Source organism: Molossus molossus, unplaced genomic scaffold (genome assembly GCF_014108415.1).
Source record: "Molossus molossus isolate mMolMol1 unplaced genomic scaffold, mMolMol1.p scaffold_m16_p_12, whole genome shotgun sequence".
NCBI classification, from domain to species: domain Eukaryota; kingdom Metazoa; phylum Chordata; class Mammalia; order Chiroptera; family Molossidae; genus Molossus; species Molossus molossus.
In genome coordinates this window covers 82,287,614-82,313,557 of record NW_023425347.1, presented here as the reverse complement: position 1 = coordinate 82,313,557, position 25,944 = coordinate 82,287,614, and the positions used below count along the sequence as shown (strand labels likewise).

The 25,944-nt window shown below is 45.4% G+C and overlaps 1 protein-coding gene across 1 annotated transcript; it reads left to right on the top strand.

Moving 5' to 3' along the window:
• On the top strand, positions 1-24,440 carry TMEM39B (transmembrane protein 39B). Its single transcript, XM_036256464.1, is given in 11 exon segments — positions 1-39; positions 41-149; positions 1,895-2,021; positions 2,522-2,741; positions 3,326-3,409; positions 3,723-3,877; positions 12,056-12,392; positions 13,350-13,537; positions 17,897-18,017; positions 19,455-19,735; positions 24,391-24,440. Coding segments are annotated over 10 exon segments (1,623 nt in total). The 3' UTR covers positions 19,698-19,735; positions 24,391-24,440.
• Positions 24,441-25,944: the final 1,504 nt, after the last annotated feature.

Here is a 25,944-nt window from a genome sequence, read left to right as displayed (position 1 = left end):
ATGCAAATTTAGTGGCGAGGCGGGAGCGCGCGGCAGATACCCGGGGACTGGGCTGCGGCGGTTAGTCCTCTCCCGGCCGCCGTCGCCTCCGACATATTGCCCGCAGGAGCTGCGGCGGCGAAGCAGAGAGCGCCGGGGGGAGGAGATGGGTGAGCAGAGTGGGTCCGACTCGGCCTGGGAACGGGCGGGCGCGGACATTGGGATGGCCAAGCTGCTAATTGCTCCCACACGCGGACAGGATCCCGGCGAGAGGGGGGAGGGGATTCGGGCTGAGAGGGACCCCGCCCCCTCCTGTCGTTTTGCGGGGTGGGGCCTTTGTTGTGGGGGCGGGACTTCTAAAATGAAGGGGTCTTGTGGAGGATTGGGCTCTGGAGAGGACCGGGCTAGGCGTGGGGCGGGGCTTAGCTTAGTGGGGCGGGCCTTAGTGCCAGGGGCGGAGTCCTTGGACTGTAGGTACTGCTGTGGGGGCTATATTTTGGAGGCTGTGGGGTCTTAATTCTGGGAGTGGTAGGGCAGGAAGGAGACCTAAAGGGAGCTCATTCTGAAGCGGGGTTTCTGGATAGAGCTTTTATTGGCTTGTGGGGGGGGTTTCTGGGCTGACAATTGTGTGTAGGCGGGACTTCTGGGCTGAGGGTGCTTGTGTGGGTGCAGATCTTCTAAAGAGAGGAGAGTAGGTGTGGGCAGAGCTTTTGGGCTGAATATGCTTGTGTGGAATTTTCTAAACTGAGTATAATAGTGTATGGACAGAGCTTCTGGGCTGGGCACTGGTTGGGGGCAGAATTCGTGGACAAGTGCTTTGTGGAGATGTGGGAAAAGCTTCCAAACTGAGGAACTAGGGCAAAGGGTGTGTGTTGTGTAGGCTGCTGTGTTGCCCTGAAGGGATATAAACAAGGCTATAACCTTGACTAGAACTGAGTGTTGCTTATAATAAGCATGATGGTGCCTAGGAGCTTGGGCTAGACTACTAGGCTAGAGAAATAGATTGTGAGTCCAAGTTTTGGGTCCACAACCACACCATTTTCCCAAAGTGCACATCCTTGACCCTGCCCTCAGGCCCTACGTCTTGACCATAAGACACCAGGATGCTCCTTGAGCAGGATCTTAGGGCGTGGAGGAAAAAGCTTTAAGAGTGCCCAGAATTGTAAGCCTACAGAAACTGTGTAGTATCTGAATGGGGCAGTGTACACCAGAGCTAAGAACACAGGACCCAGACCCCAAACTACCTGTGATACAGTATAAATTCAGTTTCCTAATCTATGGAAAACCTACGCTGCTGGTCTCATTCACTCATCAACATATACTTATTAGACATTTACTTAATGCTGGGCACTGTGGCAGGTGGAGGGAATATAACAGAAAAAAATATAAGTGTAGTCACCTCACTGACCTTCCATACTAGTGGGTAAGACAGTCAATAAATATAATAACAAATGAGTAAGAAAAATTCCAAGAATGAATTGTTGTAGAGAATAAAAAGAATTGTGCAGGCCGCCCCGGCTGGTTTGGCTCAGCGGTTGAAGCGTCAGCCTGCGGACCAGAGAGTATCGGGTTCAGTTCCCACTAGGGGCACATACCAAAAAAAAGAATTGTGCAGGCAGATATTTCCAAAATGGCAGTCAGAGAAGGGCTCTCCAAACAGAGGATATAGCAAGTACAAGAGGTAGCAACAAGCTTGGTTTGCTTAAGGAGAGAAAAACCAGGATGGCTGAAGCACAGGGGCAGGCAGAGATTGGTAGATGAGGTTGAAGAGATAGGCAGGAGCCAAATCATAGGAGCCAAGTCATGTGATTAAATGGTGAAGTGAGACACCAGCTAACTGGTAGCCAGTATCATTGCTTTTGTCTTTGATATATGCCTTCTGGCTTGAGGATCTACCTTATGTTGAGCCCCACAGGAGGACGAAGAGGTCCCAACAGGACATCCTACTGTCGTAATCCACTCTGTGAGCCAGGATCCTCAGGGGGCTCCGGTGGGGGCCACACTTCCAGTGCATCAGTCACCAGTGTCCGTTCCCGCACCAGGTAAACCACTTTACTATCTCTTGCCCCTCACTGTAGGCTCACAGGGGCAGTAAGGACAAAGCGGTCCCTGACTGAGCTCTGGGATGTGATACCCCAGATGCCAGAAGGGGCTCTGAAGGCAGTGAGCTACAGAAAAGACCCAGAGGGTGGTTATTTGGACAGCCGTGGTGGGACATAGTGTAATAAGCCCAAAGGCTTGGATTCTAGTTACAGTTCTGTTAATTTGCTGGTGGTTTGGACAAGTTGTCTCCCCTCTTTGGGCCTCCTTTCATCATCTGTAAAATGGACCTAATAATTTTTTCCTTCCTGGGGAATGTTGGGAAGCCTGAACAAGATTAGGGATAGGAAAAGGCTCTGTCAACCCATTTGACAGGCAGGATAAGGACTCCATTCTTGCCATGAACTGCTTTTCTGATCATACCCCACAATTCTGTGCTCCAGAAGCCCTTCTTGGTAGGGTTCTCAGGTCAGTTCCTGATGTTTTCCCTTCCTATCCTCAGGAGCAGTTCTGGGACGGGCCTCTCCAGCCCCCCACTGGCCACCCAGACTGTCGTGCCCCTACAGCACTGCAAGATACCCGAACTGCCAGTACAAGCCAGCATTCTGTTTGAGTTGCAGCTCTTCTTCTGCCAGCTTATAGCCCTCTTCGTTCACTATATCAACATCTATAAGACGGTGTGGTGGTACCCACCTTCCCACCCACCCTCCCATACCTCCCTGGTAGGTGCCCAGCTAGGACCAGCTGTGTGTGTGTGTGTGTGTGTATGTGTGATATGTTTGGTTTCAGTTTAGCATAGCTTATCTAGAACCCTGTACACTTGGCCTCATGCTGGACAAGGGAAATGTAGAAGGAACAGGAAACTGGTAACTCCTGAATACTCACCCCTAATGTGCCCAGTACCACACTAGGCATTGTAAAGGTAGCAGAGGTTAATCTGACAGATTTTGCCTAAAGGAGCACAGTCTCAAGTCCTGTAGGGGAGATGAACCATAGGCATACATGAGTGTTTCAAGGAGTGGAAAGATCTCCATGCAGAAAGAGAGGTTCAGGGATAGGGGCATGAGTGATCAGAGCAAGAGGGCTCACACACCACTCTCTTATCTCCAGGGACGTTCCCACTTCCCTCCACTGGGTCCTGTTCTACTCCTCTAGGTAATTTCCTGTCCTGACTCAGCTGGAGGCCTATGAAGGTCAGAGAGTGGGGACAGTCCCTATTGAAAGAACTGGGCAGGGGAGGTGGTTTTGAGAATAGCCTGTATATGGGCAGGGGGCCCACGTGACCCCCAGCCTCTGCCCCTGACAGAATTTCCACCTGATCGACTTCAACTTGCTGATGGTGACCACCATTGTTCTGGGCCGCCGCTTCATTGGGTCCATCGTGAAGGAGGTGATTGGGTCGGAGAGGCTGGGGACTTTGGGACTCCCTTTCCCCTGGGGGTGCCAAGGAGACACATGGAACCCTTCATCCCTGAGGCATTTCCTTGGGGCTTCCTTTGGACTTGGTTGAAGAATGTTACTCATATTCCTTTGGCTGTTGGAGTTTACTGGGTGTCAAGGAGGACTCACCTTGCCAGATTCTGCCTAGCCTGCTGCCCCATGTTTCCCTGGGTGGGATTACAGGCCATGCTGGGAGGGATTTGGGCACAGCCTCTGTGGCCTTCATCCAAGGCCCCATCCCATCCTTTCTCACCCTGACCTAGGCTTCTCAGAGGGGGAAGGTCTCCCTTTTTCGCTCCATCCTGCTGTTCCTCACCCGCTTCACCGTTCTCACGGCAACAGGCTGGAGTCTGTGCCGCTCCCTCATCCACCTCTTCAGGACCTACTCCTTCCTGAACCTCCTGTTCCTCTGCTATCCGTGAGTACCCCTCACTTCACCCCTCACTGCCTAGCACCTGACCTTTGTCCTGAGTGTGGCTGGGTCACCAGGCCCCCACACCTGGAAGACTCCCAGGCAGGGCAACCAACAGTATCCCCTCACATTGTCACATTGTCTGACAATATCCCCCTGAGATCAGAGTGATTAACCTTCTTTTGCCAGAGCAGAAACTGAGATGGCATAATTTATCTAAGGTGTCACCAAGGGAGGAGTTAGAATGGGACTCAAATCTGAGGTATATCCCAAGGGAAGGTTCCTGGGGGAGAGTGCACAGGCTTTGTCTCCCTCTCCCTTCCTTTCCTCTCTCTCTGGTTCTCTCTCTGTCTCTTGGTGTATGTCAGTGTTTACGCAAGCTTTTGGTGCCTCCCGTAGGTCTGTGTGCAGGCAAGAACCTGTGTGTATGCATGTTTTCTGTGGGTGTGTATGCATGTTTTCTGTGGGTGTCTGTGCATGAATCACATGTGTGTATATCTGCATATGCATATGTATATGTCTTTTGTGTCTGTTTTGGTCATTCGCTCCTGCCTTCTTGCCAGAACCCAGACTATTGAGGATGGAGAGATGATGTCTAAGAGGAGCCCAGGACTGCCCCTTTCTTGCCTAGAATTGGGGAGGGCTTTGGCAAAGTATCCACTCTGGCTGCTCCTGGGGCAGGTTCCTGGATGCCTGGGCATTAACACTTATTTCTCAACCCCTGAGCTTTCTGGTTCATGAGCTTCTCCTGGTTGGACCAGTCCTGTTCCCTGGGAAGCTTCATAGCTGGACACGTCTCCTCTCTACTCTGCTTGACCAAAAGGCACTGTCTTTAGAGGAGCCCCATCACTGTTGCTTCAGTTATATCTAGTTTATAATTAGAAGAATGACATGTGTCATTTAAAAACATTAAACTTTATAAAAGTTTTTAACAAAAAATGGAAGTCCATATAATGGAGCCCCCTAGAAAACCATTATTTACAGCATATCCTCCCACACTTTGTTTTGTGCTAGAACACACACACATACTTCTTTAAAAACAAAAATGGGATTATACAATGCATGATGTTGTACAATTGATTACATTTTTCACATAATCATATAACTTGGCTATTTTTTCATGGCAATATATATGGGTCTACCTCATTTTTTATTTTTTATTTAGAGAGGAAGGGAGAGGGAGATAGAGATAGAAACATTGATGAGAGAGAACTTTGATTGGCCGCCTCCTGCATGTCCCCCACTGGGCATTTGGCCCACAACCTGGGCATGTGCCCCGACTGGGAATCGAACCAGCAACCTCTTGGTGCATGGGTTGATTCTCAACCACTGAGCCACTCCAACTGGGCTGCCTCACTTTTTTTTTTTTTTTGGTATGTGCCCCTAACGGGAACCAAACCCAGGAGACTCTGGTCCACAGGCTGACGTTCCAACCACTGAGCCAAATCGGCCAGGGCCTGCCTCACTTTTTTTTTTTATCCTCACACCTGAGGACATTTTTTCCATTTTTTGTTCAGATAGAGTGGGAGGGAGAGAGATAGAGAGAAACATCGACGTGAAAGGGACACATCGAGTGGCTGCCACCCACACGACCCAACCAGGGCCGGGGACAAACTGCAACCGAGGTACGTGCCCTTAGTGGGAACCGAACCCGGGTCTCTCTGGACTGCAGGCCAACGCTCTAACTGCTGAGCCAAACCAGCCAGGGTTTTAAGTGTTTTTTAGAAGCAGCCAATCGATGTTTCTTTCTCCCTCTTCCTCTCTCTAAAATCAATAAAAATATATCTAAAAATTTAATAGGTACGAAAGAATATGAATGAAAAAGTCTCCCCTTGACCCCTGTTTCCCAGCTATCCAGTTTTTCTTCCCAGAGGCAGCCCCCAATATTTTTTTGGTTCCTTGTATATACTGGAAATAAATGTTCTTTGCATATATAAGTGTATCACACACTCATGTGCACACACAATGACAGACAAAAGATTTAGTTCACCCTTCCATTCCTACTGTTTCTAGTGTTTGATAACTTACTAGTTTTAGTTTTCTATTGGTTTTTTTTGTTTTTTTTTTATCCTCACCCGAGGCTATTTTTCCATTTTTTGTACAGATAGAGTGGGAGGGAGAGAGAGGAAGGGAGAGAGAGAGAGAAACATCGACGTGAAGGGACACATCGAGTGGCTGCCACCCGCATGACCAACCAGGGCCGGGGACAAACTGCAACCGAGGTACGTGCCCTTAGCGGGAACCAAACCCGGGTCTCTCTGTACCTCAGGCCGACGCTCTAACCGCTGAGCCAAACCGGCCAGGGCTCTATTGGTTATTTTTTTCAGTAATATGAGAATGCCTGTATTCTTCATTCCATCAACAATAGTCAGTATCTAATCCCTTTTATGTAAGAGGAGAATATTAGGAACCCTGCCTATCCACTTTTTCTCCCCTCTTCCTCCTCTCACTTCCTAGCAACTGTACTCTTATATTGTCAAGCTTGACATTCACACTCTTGTATATAAGCACATGTAAGTCTTTTGTTCTTTGTCTAAAGCTATTTCTAAAAATTAAAAACGAATAAGTCTTGATGTTAGGAATATGAAAATATCATTCAGTGTAGGGCCAAGTAGTACACACAGATGACATTCCTTCTCTGTAGTTACTGAGTTATAATCTTGGGCCTCTTAAAACAAAAATGTTCTAGTGTCAGGATCAAATGGTTTCTTTTTTTCTTATATTCTATCAGTTTCTTAAAATCATATCATAGTTTGCTTCATATTTAGATGTAACTTTCTTATACAGCTTTTTATTTATCTTGGAATTTCTAACTGCCTTTCTTTTTTCTTGTTGACAAAAGAATGATGGGCCTTCAACATATCCTCAAGTTTATCCAGCCTCTCAATTATGCTACCTGTTGCCTGGAGTTCATTCCCCCCCCCAAAGACATCTCCTTCCTGGAGCTCTCCATCCTCATGCTCCACTCTGGTGTGGTTGCTCTTAGGGCATGATGTACAGCTCTCAGCCTGGGACTTCCCTACGCTGCCCTCCTGGGTTGGATCCACTGTTTCCTGGATCCCATGTCTTGTTCTTTCTTGGTTTTCTCCCTTATTTTGCTGGAGTGCATAATCAGGTAATTTTCTTAACAATGGGTACATGGGATTTATATACATTCTGATTCCTTGCATGTCTAAAAATGTCCTTATTCTGCCCTCATACTTGATTGATGATTCGGCTGAATGTAGATTTCTAAATTCAAATTCATATTCTCAGAATTTTGAAGACATTGGTCTATTGTCTCTAGTATCCTGTTTCCAAAGAGAAGACTGATTCCAGTTTGATTCCAGTTACTTTGTAGATGACTTGTTTTTTTCTTTCTGAAGGCTTTTAGGCATATTCTATTTATCTCTTGATTATTTGAAATTTCACAAGGATGTGTCTGGTGTGGAACTTTTCTCATGCATCTTATCAATACTTTTTTTAGCCAGAAGATTTAGGTATTCAGCTCAAGGAAATTTTTTTTATTTATTTATTTTTTTTTTTAAATTTTTTATCCTCACCCGAGGATATTTTTCCATTTTTTGTAGAGATAGAGTGGAAGAGAGAGAGAGGAAGGGAGAGAGAGAGAGAAACATCGACGTGAAGGGACACATCGAATGGCTGCCACCCGCACGACCAACCAGGGCCGGGGACAAACTGCAACCGAAGTACGTGCCCTTAGCGGGAACCGAACCCGGGTCTCTCCGGACCGCAGGCCGACGCTCTAACCGCTGAGCCAAACTGGCCAGGGCGGAAATTTTTTTTATTATTTCTTTGATAATATCTTTTTTTCCATGTTTTCTGTTCTCTGGGACTTCTGTTCAACAGATGGTAGACCTCATAGATTGGTCATCTGCTCCTCATATTTTCTCTCATATTTTTCTCATCTCCCTTTTTCTCTCTCCCTTCAATCTTTCTCTCTCTCTCTCTCTCTCTCTCTCTCTCTCTCTTTACAGTCCTTAGGGAGATTTCAAATTTATCTTCCAGCGTTTTGATTGAGATTATTTTCAGCAATCATATTTTTCATATCTAAGACCTCTTTCTTATTTTCTGATTATTCTTTTTCATGGCATTCTGTTCTTGTTTTTAAAATCTTATGTTCCTTAAATTTTGTCTTTCCTCAGGGGTTGTTTTTCTGTTTTATGCTGCTAGTTTTCTAAATATAGTTGGTTTCTTTGGTTATCTATTTATATTTAAGAACAAAGGACCCAGTGGGTTGGAGTGCATTTTCTCTCCCTCTGCTACTGTATATGAGAATAGGAGATTTCACTGGGAATTCTGAGTACATGGGCAGGACACACTGACTAGCCAACTTTGCTTTAGGATGGTTGAGTAAGGTACTAGTTGTCAGGCTGTGGGTCCCCATTGGCCAGAACAAGGTGGGTAGGTGTTACTCTAGGATGCCCAGATTAGAGATCTCAGTTCTCAAATATTTTATTCAATTTCTTTAGAGAAAAATCCTTCAGAGTATGTTGTGTGAGGAGTGTAAAAGGATAAAAGGACTGATTCTTGTACATAAATACAGATCTTTGTTTAATCTCATCTGTTCAGTCTTGCTTCTCACTTCTACCTTCTATCAATGTGCCCACTTCAAGCTAGAATCTCTCTTGGGTTACTCTAGACAGTTAAGCTCCTACCCCCAATGCAGCCCTCTCATAGCATATCCTAGACCTATGCCATTCAGTTTAGTAGTTTCTAGCCACCTGTTGTTACTGAACATTTGAAATAGGCTAGTTTGGTTTTTTGTTTTATTGTTTGTTTGTTTGTTTATTTTGGTACGTGCCCCTAGTGGGAACCGAACCTGGGACTCTCTGGTCCGCAGGCTGACATTCAGCCGCTGAGCCAAACTGGCCAGGGCTGAAATAGGCTAGTTTCAATTGAGATGTGCTATAAGTATAAAATATGCACCGGATTCTGAAGACTTAGTTCAAAAAAAGAAAGTAAAACATATTATTCATAAACAATGATCATATATTGCATTGATAATATTTTATATATACTGAGTTAAGTAAAATGGAGTATTAAAATTTATTTTATCAATTTTTTAAAAATTTGTTTTAGAGAGGGAGTGAGGGGGAGAGAGAAATATCAATGAGACAGAAACATTAATTGGCTGCCTCCTGCACACCCCCTACTAGAATTCAAGCCCACAACCTGGGCATGTGCTCTGACTGGGAATCAAACCACGACCTCTTGGTGCATGGATCGATGCTCAACTTCTGAGCCACACCAGCCAAAGAATTTTATATTTTTTTTGTTATTGTTAATCTTTATCTGAGGATATTTTTTCATTGATTTTTAGAGAGAATGGAAGGGAGGAAGGGAATGGGTGAGAGAGACATTGCTGTGACTGAGAGAGAGACATATCAATTAGTTGCCTCCCACAAGGGATCAAACCTCAACCCAGGCACATGCCCTGGACTGGGAATCAAACCCGCAACCCTTCGGTCTGAGGGCCAACACTCTAACTGCTGAGGTAAACTGGCCAGGGCTTTATCTATTTTTTAATGTGGTTATTAGAAAATTTTAAATTACATGTGTGACTCACTTCTATTAGGTAGCACTGCATTAGACATGGCTTCCTTCCTCATCTGTCAACATGTTTCATCTACTTTCTAAATTTGTCAAAATCACTTATGTACTGCCCTGGCCAGTGTGACTTAGTGGTTAAAGTGCCAGCCCATGTACCAAAGGTCTCAGGTTTGATTCCTGGTCAAGGACACACACCGGGGTTGAAGGTTCAATCACTGGCCCTGGTTAGGGCGAATGTAGGAGGCAGTCAATTGATGTGTCTCTTTCACATCAATATTTCTCTCTCTCTCTTTCTACCCCCCCCCCACCTCCCTCCCACTCTCTCTAAAAATCAGTGGAAAAAATATTCTTTGGTGAGGATTAACCAAAAAAAATCACTTGTGTACTGATAACCCCTCCTCCCATTTGTTTTGCTGATAATGGATTTATTTACTACTGTCATGTCTTGGAAGGAGAGGATGGGAGGGAATCTGCCATGTTGCATGTGAAGCTGCTTCTAATTTGCAACCTGTCAGAGACAAAGCCAGGGAGATTTTTAAATACTTCCCTTAAGTTTGACTCCGAATACCTTGTATGTTAAAGTAAGTGCCTCACCCATTCATTCCCACAGGGTATCCTGAAGAGTATTTTGGGAATCCTATCCTGTAGAATCACTGGCCTGTTTCTTTTCTTATAGAAAGAGAGAGAGAAATACTGATTAGCTGCTTCCTGCTCTCCCCCCTACCAGGGATTAAACCTGCAACCCAGGCATATGCACTGACAGAGAATCGAACCGGCAACCTTTCAGTGCACCAAACGACTCCCAGCCAACTGAACCACACCATTTCTTTTTCTAACAAAATTGTGATATACTCTGAGTCAGGCAGCATGCTGGGGGTTGTTGCAAAAATTAAGAGAGTATTTATTAAAACACTAGCTTAATGCCTGCTTGAGCATAGAGAATCAATACAAGCCATGTAACTTAAGTTAAGAAAACTGAGGCTCATAGAGGCTAAGTAACTTGCCCTAAATCACAACATTAGTAAGTGGCAGAGCAGGGATTTTAATCTTTGCCTATTTGACCCCAAAGATTATGCTCTCAACCAAATTCTCTAAGTTATCTTACTTAACCATACCCCGGGGAGAATAGTAGCATCCCTGTTTTATAGAACAGAAAGCAAAAACCCAAAGAGGCAAATTGCCCAAGGACACTCATTTCCCTTCTTGGAACCTCAGAAAACAGGAAAAGAGGAAATTTCTGTTGATAGAAAGTGTAGCATTCTCATTAACCCTAACTTCTGGGGGCAGCCCAGGGACCCTTCTATGTCTGAGGACCTGGGAAAATTGAGAGGCCCTAGCTAAAAAAAGGAATGCTTATAAAGAGCACTATGGCTTTCCATGTACTGTGCTAGGCATTTACCACCTTTTTTAAATCATCACCTAAGGATATTTTTTCCATTGATTTTTTTAGAGAGTGGAAGGGAAAGAGGGAAGAGGAGAGAGAAAGAGGGAAAAATTTATATGAGAGAGACACATCGATCGATTGCCTCCTGCACGAGCCTGGACCAAAGGCCGGGGATCAAACCTGCCACCCAGATATGTGCCCTTGACAAGAATGGAACCTGCAGCCTCCAGTGTGCAGGCTGACGCTCTAACTACTGAGCAACGCCAGCCAGGGCCACTTACCACTTTTTATAATTATCTAGCCCTGTGTCTCTCTCACATCAATGTTTCCCTTTCTCTCTCCACCCCGCCTCTCCTCTTTCCCTTCCACTCTCTCTCAAAATCAATGGAAAAAATATCCTCGGGTGCAGATTAACAACAGCAAGACATAAATAAGTAAATAAAATATAATTATCTACCCTTCGTGGCTAAGGGTTTGTCTAGTTTTCTCCTCAAATGATACCAACCAGACACTCAAAACACCCCTTGACTAATTAGCTCCAGCCCTAACCTAAAGGTACCGCTCAGGAAGGGATTTGTACTGTTCCAGGGTCCATTTCAGTGTGTGGCACATAATAGGCACACAGATATTGTTCTGAACTGGCTTCTGCACACTAAGAGCTGCCTGCAGCATATGTCCTCATAACAACTTTTACCTTCCTTTTGTGGTGCTATGTACATTTTAAATTAATTACCCATAGTGTTTGTTGAATATCTGTCCTGATCTTCTGGGTTTAAATCCCAATTGTATTATTTTCTTTCTAATTGTGTAACCTTTGGGAATCCACTTCACCTCTCTGAGCCACTGCCTCTTCATCTAATAAGGGCACAAAATAACAGTACCTAATACACAGTGTTCTGAGGAGGCAAAAAAGAAGCAAATGCACATAAAGGACTTAGTACAGTGTCTGAAACATAGGTTGTGCCCAATTACTGTAGGCTGTTATGATTACTATTAGTTGTCAGTAGACTGTGAGGGCAGGAACTCATCTGTTGCATCCTGCTATATCCCTGATGCTTGGCACACACTCAATGCTAATACAAGTGTTGAATGACCATTGAATGGATGGATAGAAGGATGGGTAAATTCTCCCCTCAGAACAGCCAGGAGAGCTAGGCCCAGGGAGGAAAGAAGGATTCCCTCAATAGCTGAAGGTTGGTTTCCTGGCCTATGAGCAGGCCTGCCCTCACCACTGTCTTCCCCAGCAGGTTTGGGATGTACATTCCGTTCCTGCAGCTGAACTGTGACCTCCGAAAGACAAATCTCTTCAGCCACATGGCTTCCATGGGACCCCGGGAGGCTGTCAGTGGCCTGGCACGGAGCCGGGAATATCTGCTGACTCTGCGGGAGTCATGGAAGCAGCACACGAGGCAGCTGTATGGCCCAGACTCCATGCCCACCCATGCCTGCTGCCTGTCGCCCAGCCTCATCCGCAGTGAGGTGGAGTTCCTCAAGATGGATTTCAACTGGCGCATGAAGGAAGTGCTGGTCAGCTCCATGCTGAGTGCCTATTATGTGGCCTTTGTGCCAGTCTGGTTCGTGAAGGTGTGTAGCTCAACCAGGGAGGTAAAGGGCCTGCCTTGGGCCTCATCCTGCTGCCGGCCCCCAGGAGACCTCCTGCTTGCATAAATAACTACTATTTTTTATGAGATTCTGTATGTTCTCTCAAGGGCTAGAGTGACTGCTGCCTGTATTTTCAAGTGGGTAGAACAAGGCTCATTGAAAGGAAGTGGCCTGCACAGGGCCCCCCAGCCAATGAGGAGGACATGACATTGTTATTCATAATACTTGATGACAAAAGGCAGTGACTTGTATTTCAATTTGGCTGTTTTGGCACAGGCGTGTCACAATGCCCTGCTTTTTCATTAAGTAGGAAAGCCTGGATTCATCCAGATATGAGTGACAGCAAAAGCCTGTGCTCTCTCTAGCTTGTGTGGCCTTGTGGGGAGGTATTTCCGGAGCTGACTGTAGGCTTGAAACATTTCTTCAAGGATGGACTACACTGAATAATTTGAGGTCGAGAGGACCTAAAGTCTGTCAAACACTTACAATGTGCTAGAGCTTTCATGGGTGTTATAGTCCTCCAAATGACACTCATAGGTGGTTGGTGGTTATTCTTATCCTTATTTAACAGATGAGAAAACTAGAGCATAGAGCAACGAAATGATTTGCCCTAGGTCACACAGTTAATAAAGCAGCAGAGCCAAGATTTGAACTCATGTCTGTTGGACTCCAGAATCTATGCTTGGACCCTGGAGCCTGTGCTCAGGCTCAGAGTGGTGGGTAGTGGAAGCAGTTTTTCTCTATAAAAAACTAACTAGTGAGCACAGGGTCTAAGCCCATGATTAAACCTTCTTTGTTGGTATTAGATCCTTGGTTTCAGGTCACCCTGAGTTCTCTCCAGGGTTGTCCTGATCTTCAAGGCACATGGAATCAGGGAAGAGGGAGGGAGTGAGGACGTTATGGGCATCCCAGGCCTTTCCCATCTCTTCCTGCCCCCAGAACACACATTACTATGACAAGCGCTGGTCCTGTGAGCTCTTCCTTCTGGTGTCCATCAGCACCTCAGTGATCCTCATGCAGCACCTGCTGCCTGCTAGCTACTGCGACCTACTGCACAAGGCTGCTGCCCACCTGGGCTGCTGGCAGAAGGTGGACCCAGCGCTGTGCTCCAATGTACTGCAGCACCCGTGAGTTGCCCTACCCTTCTCTACCCAACCCCAACCCTCCTGGTCAGTGTCTGGAGCCACGCACCTCTTCACTCATGAACGCGTTCAATCTATCAGCAGTTATTGAGCAAGCCTTGTATGCTAGACTTTGTGGCCAGAGTGGGATACGGCAGAGCCCAAGACAGACACGTTCCCTGTCCTTAGGAAACTTGTAGTGTACTAGAGATGGGAGGGGGACAGGTAGTAAATTCATAGACTGGCTGACTGACTTTCTCATTCACTGTTATTTATTCACTCGATGACTGATTTGCTCATGCATTGCTTCATTCCCTCTATCCACTCCTTACTCATCCATTCAGTCATTAGGTTACCTACTCTTTCAGCAGACATTTATTTCTATCCAATCCATACCAGGCCTGGTGCTATGTATTGGACAAAGCTTGGCTTTGATTATAGGTAAAGGAGAGCAATGCAGGATTTTTATAGGGGAGGGACTGGCTCCAAGGTGTACCTTAGAAACTCAGTCTGGTAACAAGATATGGGATTGTGTTAGCCGATGGTGAACCCTGGACTGAGAAGAGAAGACACGGGGAGGAAATGACTAAGAAGAGATCTTCGAGGAGTTCACAGTCTGGTGGTGGCGATAGCTGAGTACACTAGTTGTTAGGATGAGTGTTGCAAAAGAGATCCAGCCTTCACCACAGTGCTTTTCTCCCAGGTTATACTAATTTTCCTGCCTCTATTGCCCCATTAGACTGGAAGCTTCTCTTAGACTGAGGCCACATCTGTATCACATCTGAGTCTTGGGCCCAGCACAAGGCTTGGCAGAGAAGAGGCCACTAGGACAGGTTTGTAGAGGTAGGCCCACTGAGAAGCTGAGATGCAAAGGGAGGCCGCAAAGGCCAAGCCTCCTGGTGTTGCCCTCTGTACAGTCAGGGCCCTTCTCAGCCTCTGTCCAGGTGGTTTAGGAAAGGGAATGAGCATTGCCAGATGGGCCAAAAGAGGGCTCAGCTTAGCCTTGGGCTCTGAAAAGAGGGAGGACTAGAAAGATAGAACGAAGCTGAACACTTGGCTGTGTCACTTGTGAAGGTGGTTGGGTGGTGATGCTTTGACGTGCTCTGAAGCTGTCCACTGGGTGTGTTGGTTCTGGGGCAAGGTCAGCCACTGCCTGGGTTCTACCCAGGGCCAACAGGCATAAGCTACAAAGCGCTCTGCCTATGGCTGCTGCTTGTGCTGGGCTTGGAGGTGCCCAGCTGAAGCCAAGCTGTGAAGCAAGGCTGGCTGCTTCTAGTGCCAGGCCTGGGGCCACTTAGTGAGAAGTATGGGGCTCGCTGTGGCCAAATGCTGCTTGTTTGAGAGAATTTAGGAAAATATGAAGCAGGAGCCTAAACAGGCCAATCCAGTGGTAAAGCCACTGGAAACAGCTTGGGTAGACCTGGAAGTTGTGTGGAGCAGGGCCTCATGGAATCACCAGGGCGGGGCAAATAGTATGAGCCAGGTTGTTGGAGTCCCAGATACGTTTCATGCCTGACCTTTGGGGGAAGAGCTCACCAAAGGAACAACAGCCTCTGCTAGCATGTCTGTCCAGGAGAAAGCTGCCTCTGCAGTCCTCGCCCCGATGCCAGACAACTCAGTTCTTCCCCGTATGTCTCTGGTGCCTTTCAAGCTGCCTCCCCTTTGTGCTGGAGCTCAGAGGGAGTGGGTCTGAGTAAGTCGGTGCGTGGGCCCTTTAAGAGGAGCTGCCTGGGGTTCTAGTAGCCTCAGCCTCCCTCAGCCTCAATTCCCACAGATATTACAGTCAGAAATGATGGGGATTCTCTTCCTGGCACTGGAACCCAGAGCTGGGCGCCTGGTGTGGGACGGGGACCCTTCACTCCTCAGGGAGGACCTTCACAGCAGAGGTGTCCTGATTTTTATCCTCCACACGTGGGTGTGGGACCAGCCTGTTTGTGCCTCTGCCCCTTTTACCAGTCTCATTGTGGCTTCTTTAATTTCGTAGTTGTAGGACTTCTATTCAGCTTGATTTCAGGTTGCTCTGAAGGATGGTGGTTCTGTAGTAAAGTTGTAATTTTGATGTGGTTGTGGAAGGAGGCGAGTACTGTGTTTAGCTACACTGCCATCTTGACCAGAAGTCTCTCTTTTCCTGATTAATTCTTATTCATGCTTTATCACTTGACTTCCTCCTGGAACACTTTACTGACCATCCAAGTGCTCCTCCCCCGTGCTCCCACAATCCTATAATACCATGGTCATTACACCTAACACTGTCTGCTCTTTTTGCTTAGTGACTTGCCTGTCATTCCAGGACTAAAGTTCCTGGAGATCAGGGTCCTTACTTGTCAAGCACTCAGCCATCTCATTCCTGGCGGAGCTTGGCTTATAATAGGTCCACAGTAAATTTTTTTTTTTTTTTTTATCCTCACCCGAGGACACTTTTTCGTTTTTTGCTCAGATAGAGTGGGAGGGAGAGAGAAGAGGAGAGAGAGAGAGAAACATCGACGTGAAAGAGACACATCGAGTGGCTGCCACCCACACGACCAACCAGGGCCGGGGACAAACTGCAACCGAGGTACGTGCCCTTAGCGGGAACCGAACCTGGGTCTCTCTGGACCGCAGGCCGACGTTCTAACCGCTGAGCCAAACCAGCCAGGGCCACAGTAAATTTTTTTTTGCTATTTTTTGTATATAGTCTTTTTTTTTTTTGAGAGAGATAGAAACATCGATGAGAAAGAACATCAATTGGCTGCCTCCTTCATGTCCCCCACTGGGGATTTGGCCCACAATCTGGGCATGTGTCCTGACTGGGAATTGAACCAGCAACCTTTCAGTGCACCAGACAATACCCAACCAACTGAGCCACGACAGTCAGGACTGAAATGTATAAATATTAAAGTGTATAATTCTTTGAGTTTTGATAAAGGTATGTACACCCATGTAATCCACCTTCCATTAAGATATAGAACATTTCCAGTCCCTCAGAAAATTTCCTCATGGCCCTTCCTAATGACCATCCCAACTACCTTTCCACTTTCTTTCACCATAGGTTAGTTGTCTGTTCTGCAACTTCATATAAATGTTATCTTGGGTCCAGCTTCTTTAATTCAGCATATTGTCTGTGAGGTTCATTCATTTTGTTGCACATGACATGATAACTGTTTTTTAAATGAAACAACAAGGCAGGAGCATGAGATTGAGCTTCTAGCAGACAGTGATTCTCAGTGCTCTAGGCCAACACCCTTGGAGTTCCTGAGCTATCTCTCAGAACATTGGAAAAAGGCTCACTGGTTCCACCACCCCATTCACATGCTCACTGGGACCTCTATGTGCCAGGCCTTGTAGCGTGCTTTGAGAACACAGAGATGAATTGGACACCATCCCTTCCCTTAAGGGTTCCCAGCCTAGTGAGAGATACAGAGAAATAAATATGTGATAAAACATTGGGCAAAGTAGACCAGTATTAGGGGATTCAGGAAGATTTAAAGGTTGCTGAACTCTGTGAGGAGTTGGAAGAAGGCTTTCTGGAGGATTCTGGGTTTTAAAAGATGACAAAGAGCCTTGGCTGGTGTGACTTAGTTAGTTTGAACACTGTCCCATACACCAGAAGGTGGTGGGTTTGATTCCAGTTAGGGCACATACCCAGGTTGCAGGTTCGATCCCCAGTCAGGGTGTGTGCAGGAAGGAAGTTATTGATGCTTTTTTCTCACATCGATGTCTGTCTGTCTCTCTGTCTGTCTGTCTGTCTCTGTCTGTTCTTCTCCCTTCGTATCTCTAAGATCAATTAAAAAAAAAAAAGATATCAAAGAGCTTGCCAGAAGGAAGGATAAGGCATTGGGAAGGGCAGTCTAATTGGAGGGGGCAACTTGTGCAGAGACATGAAGCAGTCCTTACTAGAGGACTAGGTATGCTAGAGGAACTAGAAACAGTGAGCTACATCATGGGACTTGTAGAAGACCACGCAGGGCCTCAGAGGGGGACTGTACCCCAAGAATACTGGTTAGCCTTCAGCGGCTTTGAGCAGAAAACAGTGAGGTTCAGTTTGGTATATTACAAAGACCACTTAGGCAAATGTGTGATGGACCAATTGGAAACTACAGGTGAGACCAGATGAAGAAGATGCACCTAGAGGGCAAAAGGATTTTCTTGATAGTCCCTCAAATATTAATGTCAGCCCTGGACCTTGTGACTGCCAGTACAGTGAATTTCTCATGATACTCACCCCATTTTACAGAGGAGGCAATTGACATACAGAAAAGGAAAGTCATTGTGTCTGTCATAGAAATAGTAGTAGAGGCCTGGTAGTCTCTCCTCGTGACCAGTCTTCTGGTACTCCCTTTTGTGGGTAAGCTGGGCATAAAGGACATTGTTGGAATGTGCCTCCAGGTGGACTGAAGAATGCATGTGGCCACAAGGCGTGCTGGTGAAGCACAGCAAGAACGTCTACAAAGCAGTGGGTCACTACAACGTGGCCATCCCTTCTGATGTCTCCCACTTCCGGTTCCACGTGAGTCTTCTCCCCTGGGAAGGTGGGTTGGGGCCGGATTTAGAGGGCAGAAGGATCAGAGGGGCAGGAAGGTGATGTCATAATAAGAGAGACCTATTTTTAGCATTTCCCAAATCCAAGGGAACACAGTGCACACTTGCTGAACAAGGACAGCCATACCAGCAACCACTTCATAACTGCAGCTCACTTTGTAGCAGATCTTTGGCAACACTGGGTGGAGGTGGGAAAGATGATACAATAAAAGGAGGGGTTCTTAGTGGTGAAAATAGTAACTATCATTCCTATTGTGTGTGTGTGGTGAGCACTTCCCATGCTTTCTTCCATCAGTCTTTACCAGAACCTTGTGTGTATAGGAGAAATGCCAGGGCTCTCCCCATTTTCAGATACTAAAGTCAGCCTAGAGAGTTTAATTTGATCAAGAGTGCCTTCCTGGGAAACTTGGAAACTGGTGATAATGATACTATGGAAAAGGGATGCTCAAAATCATCTAGGCTAGTGGTCTCCATTTTATTTGTTTATTTTACTATCAAAATTCTTTGTTCAGTACAGTCATAAACTGAAATCCAGTATATAGGACCTCATGGCACTGCTGTATTGGAAAGGGTTGGAACTCCTTTCACTTCCCACTCACCACTGCTATAGTCCCTAAAATACCCTCCCCAGAACCTGGTGCTCTAAGGAACACAGTTTGAGAAGGCATCCATCTAGGCGATCTCTTCACTTCACAGTAGAAAAAACTAAGGCCCTGACAGGGAAAGGACTTGCCCTAGGTGCTGTAAGCCTGTCAGGTGCAGAGCTGAGCCTGGCATGCTGATCTCTTGAACTGCCATTTCCTGCTCTCTCTCTCATCCTATAAGCAGCTCTTGAGGTTTAGGCAACTTGGCTCCTATAGACTCTACATCCCTAGACAACGATCACTCTTTTGAACTGATCAGAAAGTTTTTCTTGAGTCTCTACACTCTACTTTGCCTAGAAAACATCAGGTAAGAGTGAGGTCACCCTGTCCCCTGGAAGCTTCTCGCCTAGCCGGCAATGTCACACATGAGGTGGTGGGTGACTCAGGCTGTAGAGTCTATAATATGTCATAAGATTCTAATTTGTTCAGGTCTTTCAATACCCAGGAGAATCACATATGAAAAGGTGTTGATTTTAGACCAGAAAATGTTTGAGAGCAAGCAAAACCTCTCAAGAAAATCTTCCTGGAGGAGGTAGAAGTTGAACAGGATCTTAAACAGCTAATGTGGGAAGCAGTAGTCTTGACCACAAGCAAAGGCAAAGAGGTGACAAAGTCCATGCCCAGTCCTCTGAAGGCTTCCTCCCCAGCCCACTCTGTATGGGGCCCCAAGAGCTCATCCCCTTCATTGGCCCACACAGCCCATGCTAGAGGCAGGTTTCCAGAGCATACTTTTCCGCCTATGCCTACTCTTTCCTGGGTAGTTCTTTTTCAGCAAACCTCTGCGGATCCTCAACATCCTCCTGCTGCTGGAGGGTGCTGTCATTGTCTACCAGCTGTACTCCTTAATGTCTTCTGAAAAGTGGCACCAGACCATCTCACTGGCGCTCATCCTCTTCAGCAACTACTATGCCTTCTTCAAGCTGCTTCGGGACCGTCTGGTATTGGGCAAGGCCTACTCATACTCAGCCAACCCTCAGAGGGACCTGGACCACCGGTTCTCCTGAGCCCCAGAGGATCCCTGGGAAGGGGCTGTTGGGGAGGGGTGGGTAAGGGGGGAAAAAAAACCCAAAAACTGACAACAAAAAAAATCCACCAGAGCTTTGTATTTTTGTTACATACTGTTTCTTTGATAATTGATATGATTATGAGGGAAAAAAAAGTCCTATTTTTGTACTCCTAGTAAGCCTGTGTCCTGTATTTCTTTTCCTTCTTGCCTGTCAGGCAGAGTGCTGAGGCATGGGATTCTGGGCCAGGAAGCCCCACGTGTGTCTTCCAGGGCCTGTGGACTCTGCCTTCTCCAGTGGAGGGGAGATGAGGTCATGGTAGCAGTGAAAACTGCTGCTAACAGTATGCTCTCTGTGTACCAGATGCTGCTTTATATGTATTACAGGCCTTGTCTTAATTCAACTTTTATGACAACCCTAGGAGGTGGGTGCTGTTATTCCTAGTCTATAGATGAAGAACGAACTCAGAGAGCTACAGTGACTTACCCAAGTTAACAGCTAGGATAGAGCTGAGCCAAAAAACCCTCCAAAAGATGACACTACTATTCTAGTAGAATGTGATGTCCTGATTCAGCATGCAGTCACTGCGACCCTGCTCTGTGCCAGGTGTTGTAGATGTTGAGGACACAGAAACAAGTTATACTATACTGGGATGGATATAACAGTTACAAGGTACACAGTAGCACAGAGGAAATAGTTTTTTTTTTTCTTTTTTGGGAGTAAAGAATATTTAATGTTCTCTGGACCTCTTGGAGGAGGCAGTAGCCTGAGTTGTATCAGCCACTTCCTAAATGTATATAAGAGGGGAAGGACAATTGAAGCAGAGAAAAGGGCATGTGCAATAGCACAGAGATTTGGAACATCCTGGGATATTGGGGAAAGGTAAGCAGGATGTGGTTCCTAGAGCAGAAAGGATAAGGAAAGTGGGGCAGAGGTAGGGTTGAGCTGGAAAGGTATGCAGGGGCCTGGATCAGGGAGGACCATTAGCTCTAGACTAGAGGGTTTATGAGCAAGGCCAAGTGCTATAGTGGAAATATAAAGCTGCTTGGAGTGCCACCTGGTTCCTATGGAGCATAACTCAGGTACTGGGAGGAGAGGAGATAGTCATAGGTGCTTAGTCTGCCTGTGTTCCCTGAGCCCTTTTTGGCCACAGGATATGCAGATGAGTCCACAGAGGTGTATAGCAGACAGATAATGCAACACATGTTTTTGGTGCCTCTGTTGAGGTAGGCATTGTGCTAGGCACTGAGACAGCTACAAAGATGAGGAAGACATTGACAAGAATGTCCACCTGGCTGGTGTGGCTCAGTGGATTAAGCATCGTTCAATGGACTGAGAGGTCCTGGTTCAATTCCCAGTCAGGGCACATGCCCAGGTTGCAGGTCGATCAATGTTTCTCTTTTACATTGAAGTTTCTATCCCTTCCTCTCTCTTAAAAAAATCAATAAAAACATATTTTAAAAGAGAATGTCCAAACCTGTAGAGATTTTTAAAAAAGATATATAGCATTTGCTTTATTTCATTTATGTAAAGATCGAGAATTTTTATAAGAGTTTATTTGAGGCCTCGTGTCCTCTGGGTCCCAGGGCTGCCTACAGTTTCCAGGTTGGCAGGCTTCTTTGTCCTGCAGAGTTGAGTAGTGCAGCCGCAGCTAATTTGTAGCAGGTTGGGGTTCAAGTCCCATCCCACCTGTGGGGGCAAAAGCCAGTCCCAGACCAACCCAGAGAAACATCGATCTCTCTCACATCAATAGTTCTAGCTCTCTCTCTCTTCTTCTCTCTCTAAAAAACAATAAAAACATTTTTAAAAAAAGAAAGAAAGAAAGAGTCATAAATGAAGGATACACTAACTGAAATAAAGAATAACTTACAGGGAATCAACAGTTGAGTACATGAAGCCAAGAAGTAAATCAGCGATTTGGAATGTAAGGAAGCAAAAACACCTATTCAGAACAGCAAAAACAAAAAAGAATCCAAAAAAAAATGAGGCTAGCATAAGGACCCTCTAGGACAACTTCAAGCATACCAACATTCACATCATAGGGGTACTGGCAGGAGAAGAGAGAGTAAGAAATTGAAAACCTATTTGAAAAAATAATGACAAAAGAAAAAAGAATGACTGAAAACTTCTCTAACTTGGTAAAGGAAACATATATAAGTCCTGAAAGTGCAGAGAGTTCCAAACAAGATGAACCCAAAGATGCCCACACCAAGACACATCATAATCAAAATGCAAAGGTTAAAGACAAGGAAAATCTTAAAAGCAACAAGAGAAAAGCAGTTAGTTACCTACAAGGGCGCTCCCATTAGACTGTCAGCTGAGCCCCTGCTGGTTTGGCTCAGCGGTTGGAGCGTCAGCCTGTGGACCAGAGAGTCCTGGGTTCGGTTCCTGCTAGGGGCACATACCCTCCCCCCCCCCAAAAAAAAAGACTATCAGCTGATTTCACAAAAGAAACTGCAGGCCAAAAGGGATTGGCAAGAAATATCCAAAGTGATGACAAGCAAGACCTACAACCAAGATTGCTGTACCCTGAAAAACTATCATTTAGAATCAAAGGACAGCCCCTGCCGGTTTGTCTCAGCAGCTGGAGCATCAGCCTGCGGACCAGAGAGTTTCGGGTTCGGTTCCCGCTAGGGGCACGTACCAAAAAGATAAAAAACAATGGAATCGAAGGACAGATAAAGAGCTTCCCAGACAATAAAAAGCTGCCCTGGCCGGTGTGGCTCAGTTGGTTGGGCATTGTCCCTTGCACCAAAAGGTTGCCGGTTCAATTTCTGGTCAGGGCAGATTGATATTTCATTCTCACATAACTGTTACTGTCTCTCCCTGTAAAAATCAATTTTAAAAATCTTTAAAAAAATGAAGCCCAGCCGGTGTGGCTCAGTGGTTGAGCGTCAACCTATGCACCAAGAGGTCACAGATTCAATTCTTGGTCAGGGCACATGCCCAGGTTATGGACTCAATCCACCGTGGGGGGCATGCAGGAGGCAGCCAATCGATGTTCTCTCTTTTCAATGTTTCTCTCCCTCCCTGCCTCTCTCTCTAAAAATCAATAACGAAAAAATAATAAAATGGTGGGAAAAAAACTAAAGGAGTACATCACAAGACCAGTATTATATGAAATGCTAAAGGGTCTTATTTAAGAAGAAGAAGAAAAAAGATAAAAATATAAACAATAACCTGGCTGACCATCATCCCATGGACTTGAGAGGTCCCAGTTCGATTCCTGGTCAGGGCACATGCCTGGGGTTTCGGGCTAGATCTCCAGGGCAGGGTGTGCAGGAGGCAGCTGATGTCTCTCTCTCACATTGATATTTCTATCTCTCTAAAAAAAATTTAAAACATACAAGAAAACGTTTACTATGAGCAAAAAATACATATCCATCAATAAATGAATCTTAAAAACAAATGAAGCAGAACAGAAACAGTCTCATAGATACAGAGAACATTTTGACAGTTGCCAGATGGGAGAGGGTTGGGGGATTGGTAGAAAGGTGAAGGGATTAAGAACTACAAATTGGCTGTTACAGAATAGTCATGGGGATATAAAGTACAGCATAGGGAATAGATTCAATAATATTGTAAGAACTACGTATGGTGTCACATGGGTACTAGTTTTACAGGGATGATTACTTAGTAAGTTATATAATGTCTAATCACTCGTGTGTACATCTAAAACTAATATTGTATGTCAGCTGTAATTGAAAATTTAAAATGATTTAAATGAAAAATTTTAAAGTTAAAAATAAAAATGTTTATTTAAGCCCCAACTGACAACAACTGAGAGCTGGGAAGCAAGCTCTCAAATGCTCTGGAGAATGGCAGTTCAGTTTCTCTCATGCATTTGGAATTAAGGCGGGAACTAAAGAAGATTACATGAAGGTAGGAGAAAGCAAAGTACAGGATAGTTAAGATCATGTGGTCCCTTGAGGGGTCTGAAAAAGAGGATTACTCTGACATTTCAGGTGTGTTAACCTAGATGCTTAAGAATAATAGACAACAGACGGCTTAAAGCAAAAATAAACCTTTTACTAAAAATGTTGTATGGAGCATGACTACCGACCATGACCTGGCTGGCTACCCAGTTAGGAATTTATAATCAGATCACCCTGTGAGGTTACTTTTGGTTAGATTTATTATCCACAATCCCTTCCATAGACAACCTTGAACAATATTTTCTTTTTCTTTTTTTTATCCTCACCCGAGGACATTTTTCCATTTTTTGTTCAGGTAGAGTGGGAGGGGGAGAGAGAGAGAGAAACATTAACGTGAAAGGGACACATCGAGTGGCTGCCAACCACACGACCAACCAGGGCTGGGGACAAACTGCAACCGAGGTACGTGCCCTTAGCGGGAACCGAACCTGGGTCTCTCTGGACCACAGGCCAATGCTCTAACCGCTGAGCCAAACTGGCCAGGGCCAACTTCGAACAAGGTTATTTAATATATTCCCTATGCTGTACTTTATATCCCCATGACTATTCTGTAACAGCCAATTTGTAGTTCTTAATCCCTTCACCTTTTAACCAATCCCTGCAACCCCTTCTCCCATCTGGCAACTGTCAAAATATTCTCTGTATCTATGAGACTGTTTCTGTTCTGCTTCATTTGTTTTTAAGATTCATTTATTGATGGATACGTATTTATTGCTCATATTAAAAAAATTTTTTGTATTTTTTTTTTTTTTTTTTAGAGAGAGAGAGAGAAATGCTGAAGAAAACGTGTGTCCAAGGCACTGGGGAGCAGAGGACAGCTATCCCTGACCCCGGCGGGTAAGGCAGGCTTTCTCATGGAGGGTTGAATTGGGTCTTGAAAGTGAGTAGATCACCCTATGGTCAAGAGGGAAGGGAAGGCATTGCATTCCAGGCAGAGGGAACAGTATATGCAAAAGCATACAAGAAGATAGGGTATCTGGGGAAAAGTGGTTTCCCTAATATGGATGGAGCCTGGTTTGCCCTGTGGGGAGTAGCCCAAGAATTTAGTAAGACCAGCCTGTGTGTCAGATTGAAATTTGGGGGCATTACCTAAGGACAGACAATAGGAAGTAGTTAAGCAGAGGTATGACATAATAAGGTATCTGCTCTTTGTGTTTTTTTTTTAATCATCCTCACTTGAGGACATTTTTCCATTTTTTGTTCAGGTAGAGTGGGAGGGAGAGAAAGTAATAGAGAGAGAGAGAAACATCGACGTGAAAAGGACATATTGAGTGGTTGCCACCCGCACAACCAACCAGGGCCGGGGACAAACTGCAACCGAGGTACATGCCCTTAGTGGTAACTGAACCCGGGTCTCTCTGGACCGCAGGTCGATGCTCTAACCGCTGAGCCAAACTGGCCAGGGTAAGGTATCTGCTCTTAAGGAGATGGTAGGTACAAGTGGGAAAGCCTGGGGCCAGGAAACCAGTGAGAAGGCAGGCAAAATGACCAGGAGATAATGAAATCTGACCTTGAGCAGTGGCAGTAGAAAGAGAAAGATAGTACTCCCATTCCTGACCCTGCAATTTAAAGTTAGCTTTAAAGTTAGCTCCCTTAACCTTAAGGCACACAACTAGAGTTGGCAATTTGTTGTGACAGGACTTGGAAGCCAGGTCCCCCATTCTGCTTCCAAAAAACAGCTTCTTCTTGGGACCAGTGACTTGAAGTCATAGCTTTCCTCTGTGTGTTGAGATGAGGAACAGGAGGACTGGCCTGTCATGCAAAAAGAGAAGCCAAATGTGTACCAGCCATACATTCCATGATTCAAAAGGCACATGAACACTCAGAGCTTCAATTTTCTCATCTCTAAAAGAGGAGATCACTTCCCAAGCTTTGTGTTCATTTGTTTCTTCATTCAACAATTATTGTTTAATTGAAACTTTTTATTGTGGAAGAATTTTAGATTTATATATAAGTTGCAAAAATAGTGCAGAGAGTTCTGTATTCCCCAACCCAGTTTCTTTTATTGTTAATATCTTACATGACCCTAGGTTTTGTAAAACATAAGGCAACAACATTGGTGTATTACTAATAACTAAAGCCCACACTTTATTAAAATTTCACTAATTTTTCCTAATGTCCCTCCCACCATCATTCAACAATTATTTATGGAGCACATACCCTGTGCCAGATATTGTACTAGGTGTTGCAGATAGTGATGAAGAATACAGAACATACCCCTGCCCTCAGAGAGCTTGCTGTGAGAATAAATGAAATATCTCTGCCAACTGTAAAGCACTGCACTGGTCTCATTTATCTACTTTTTATCTCCC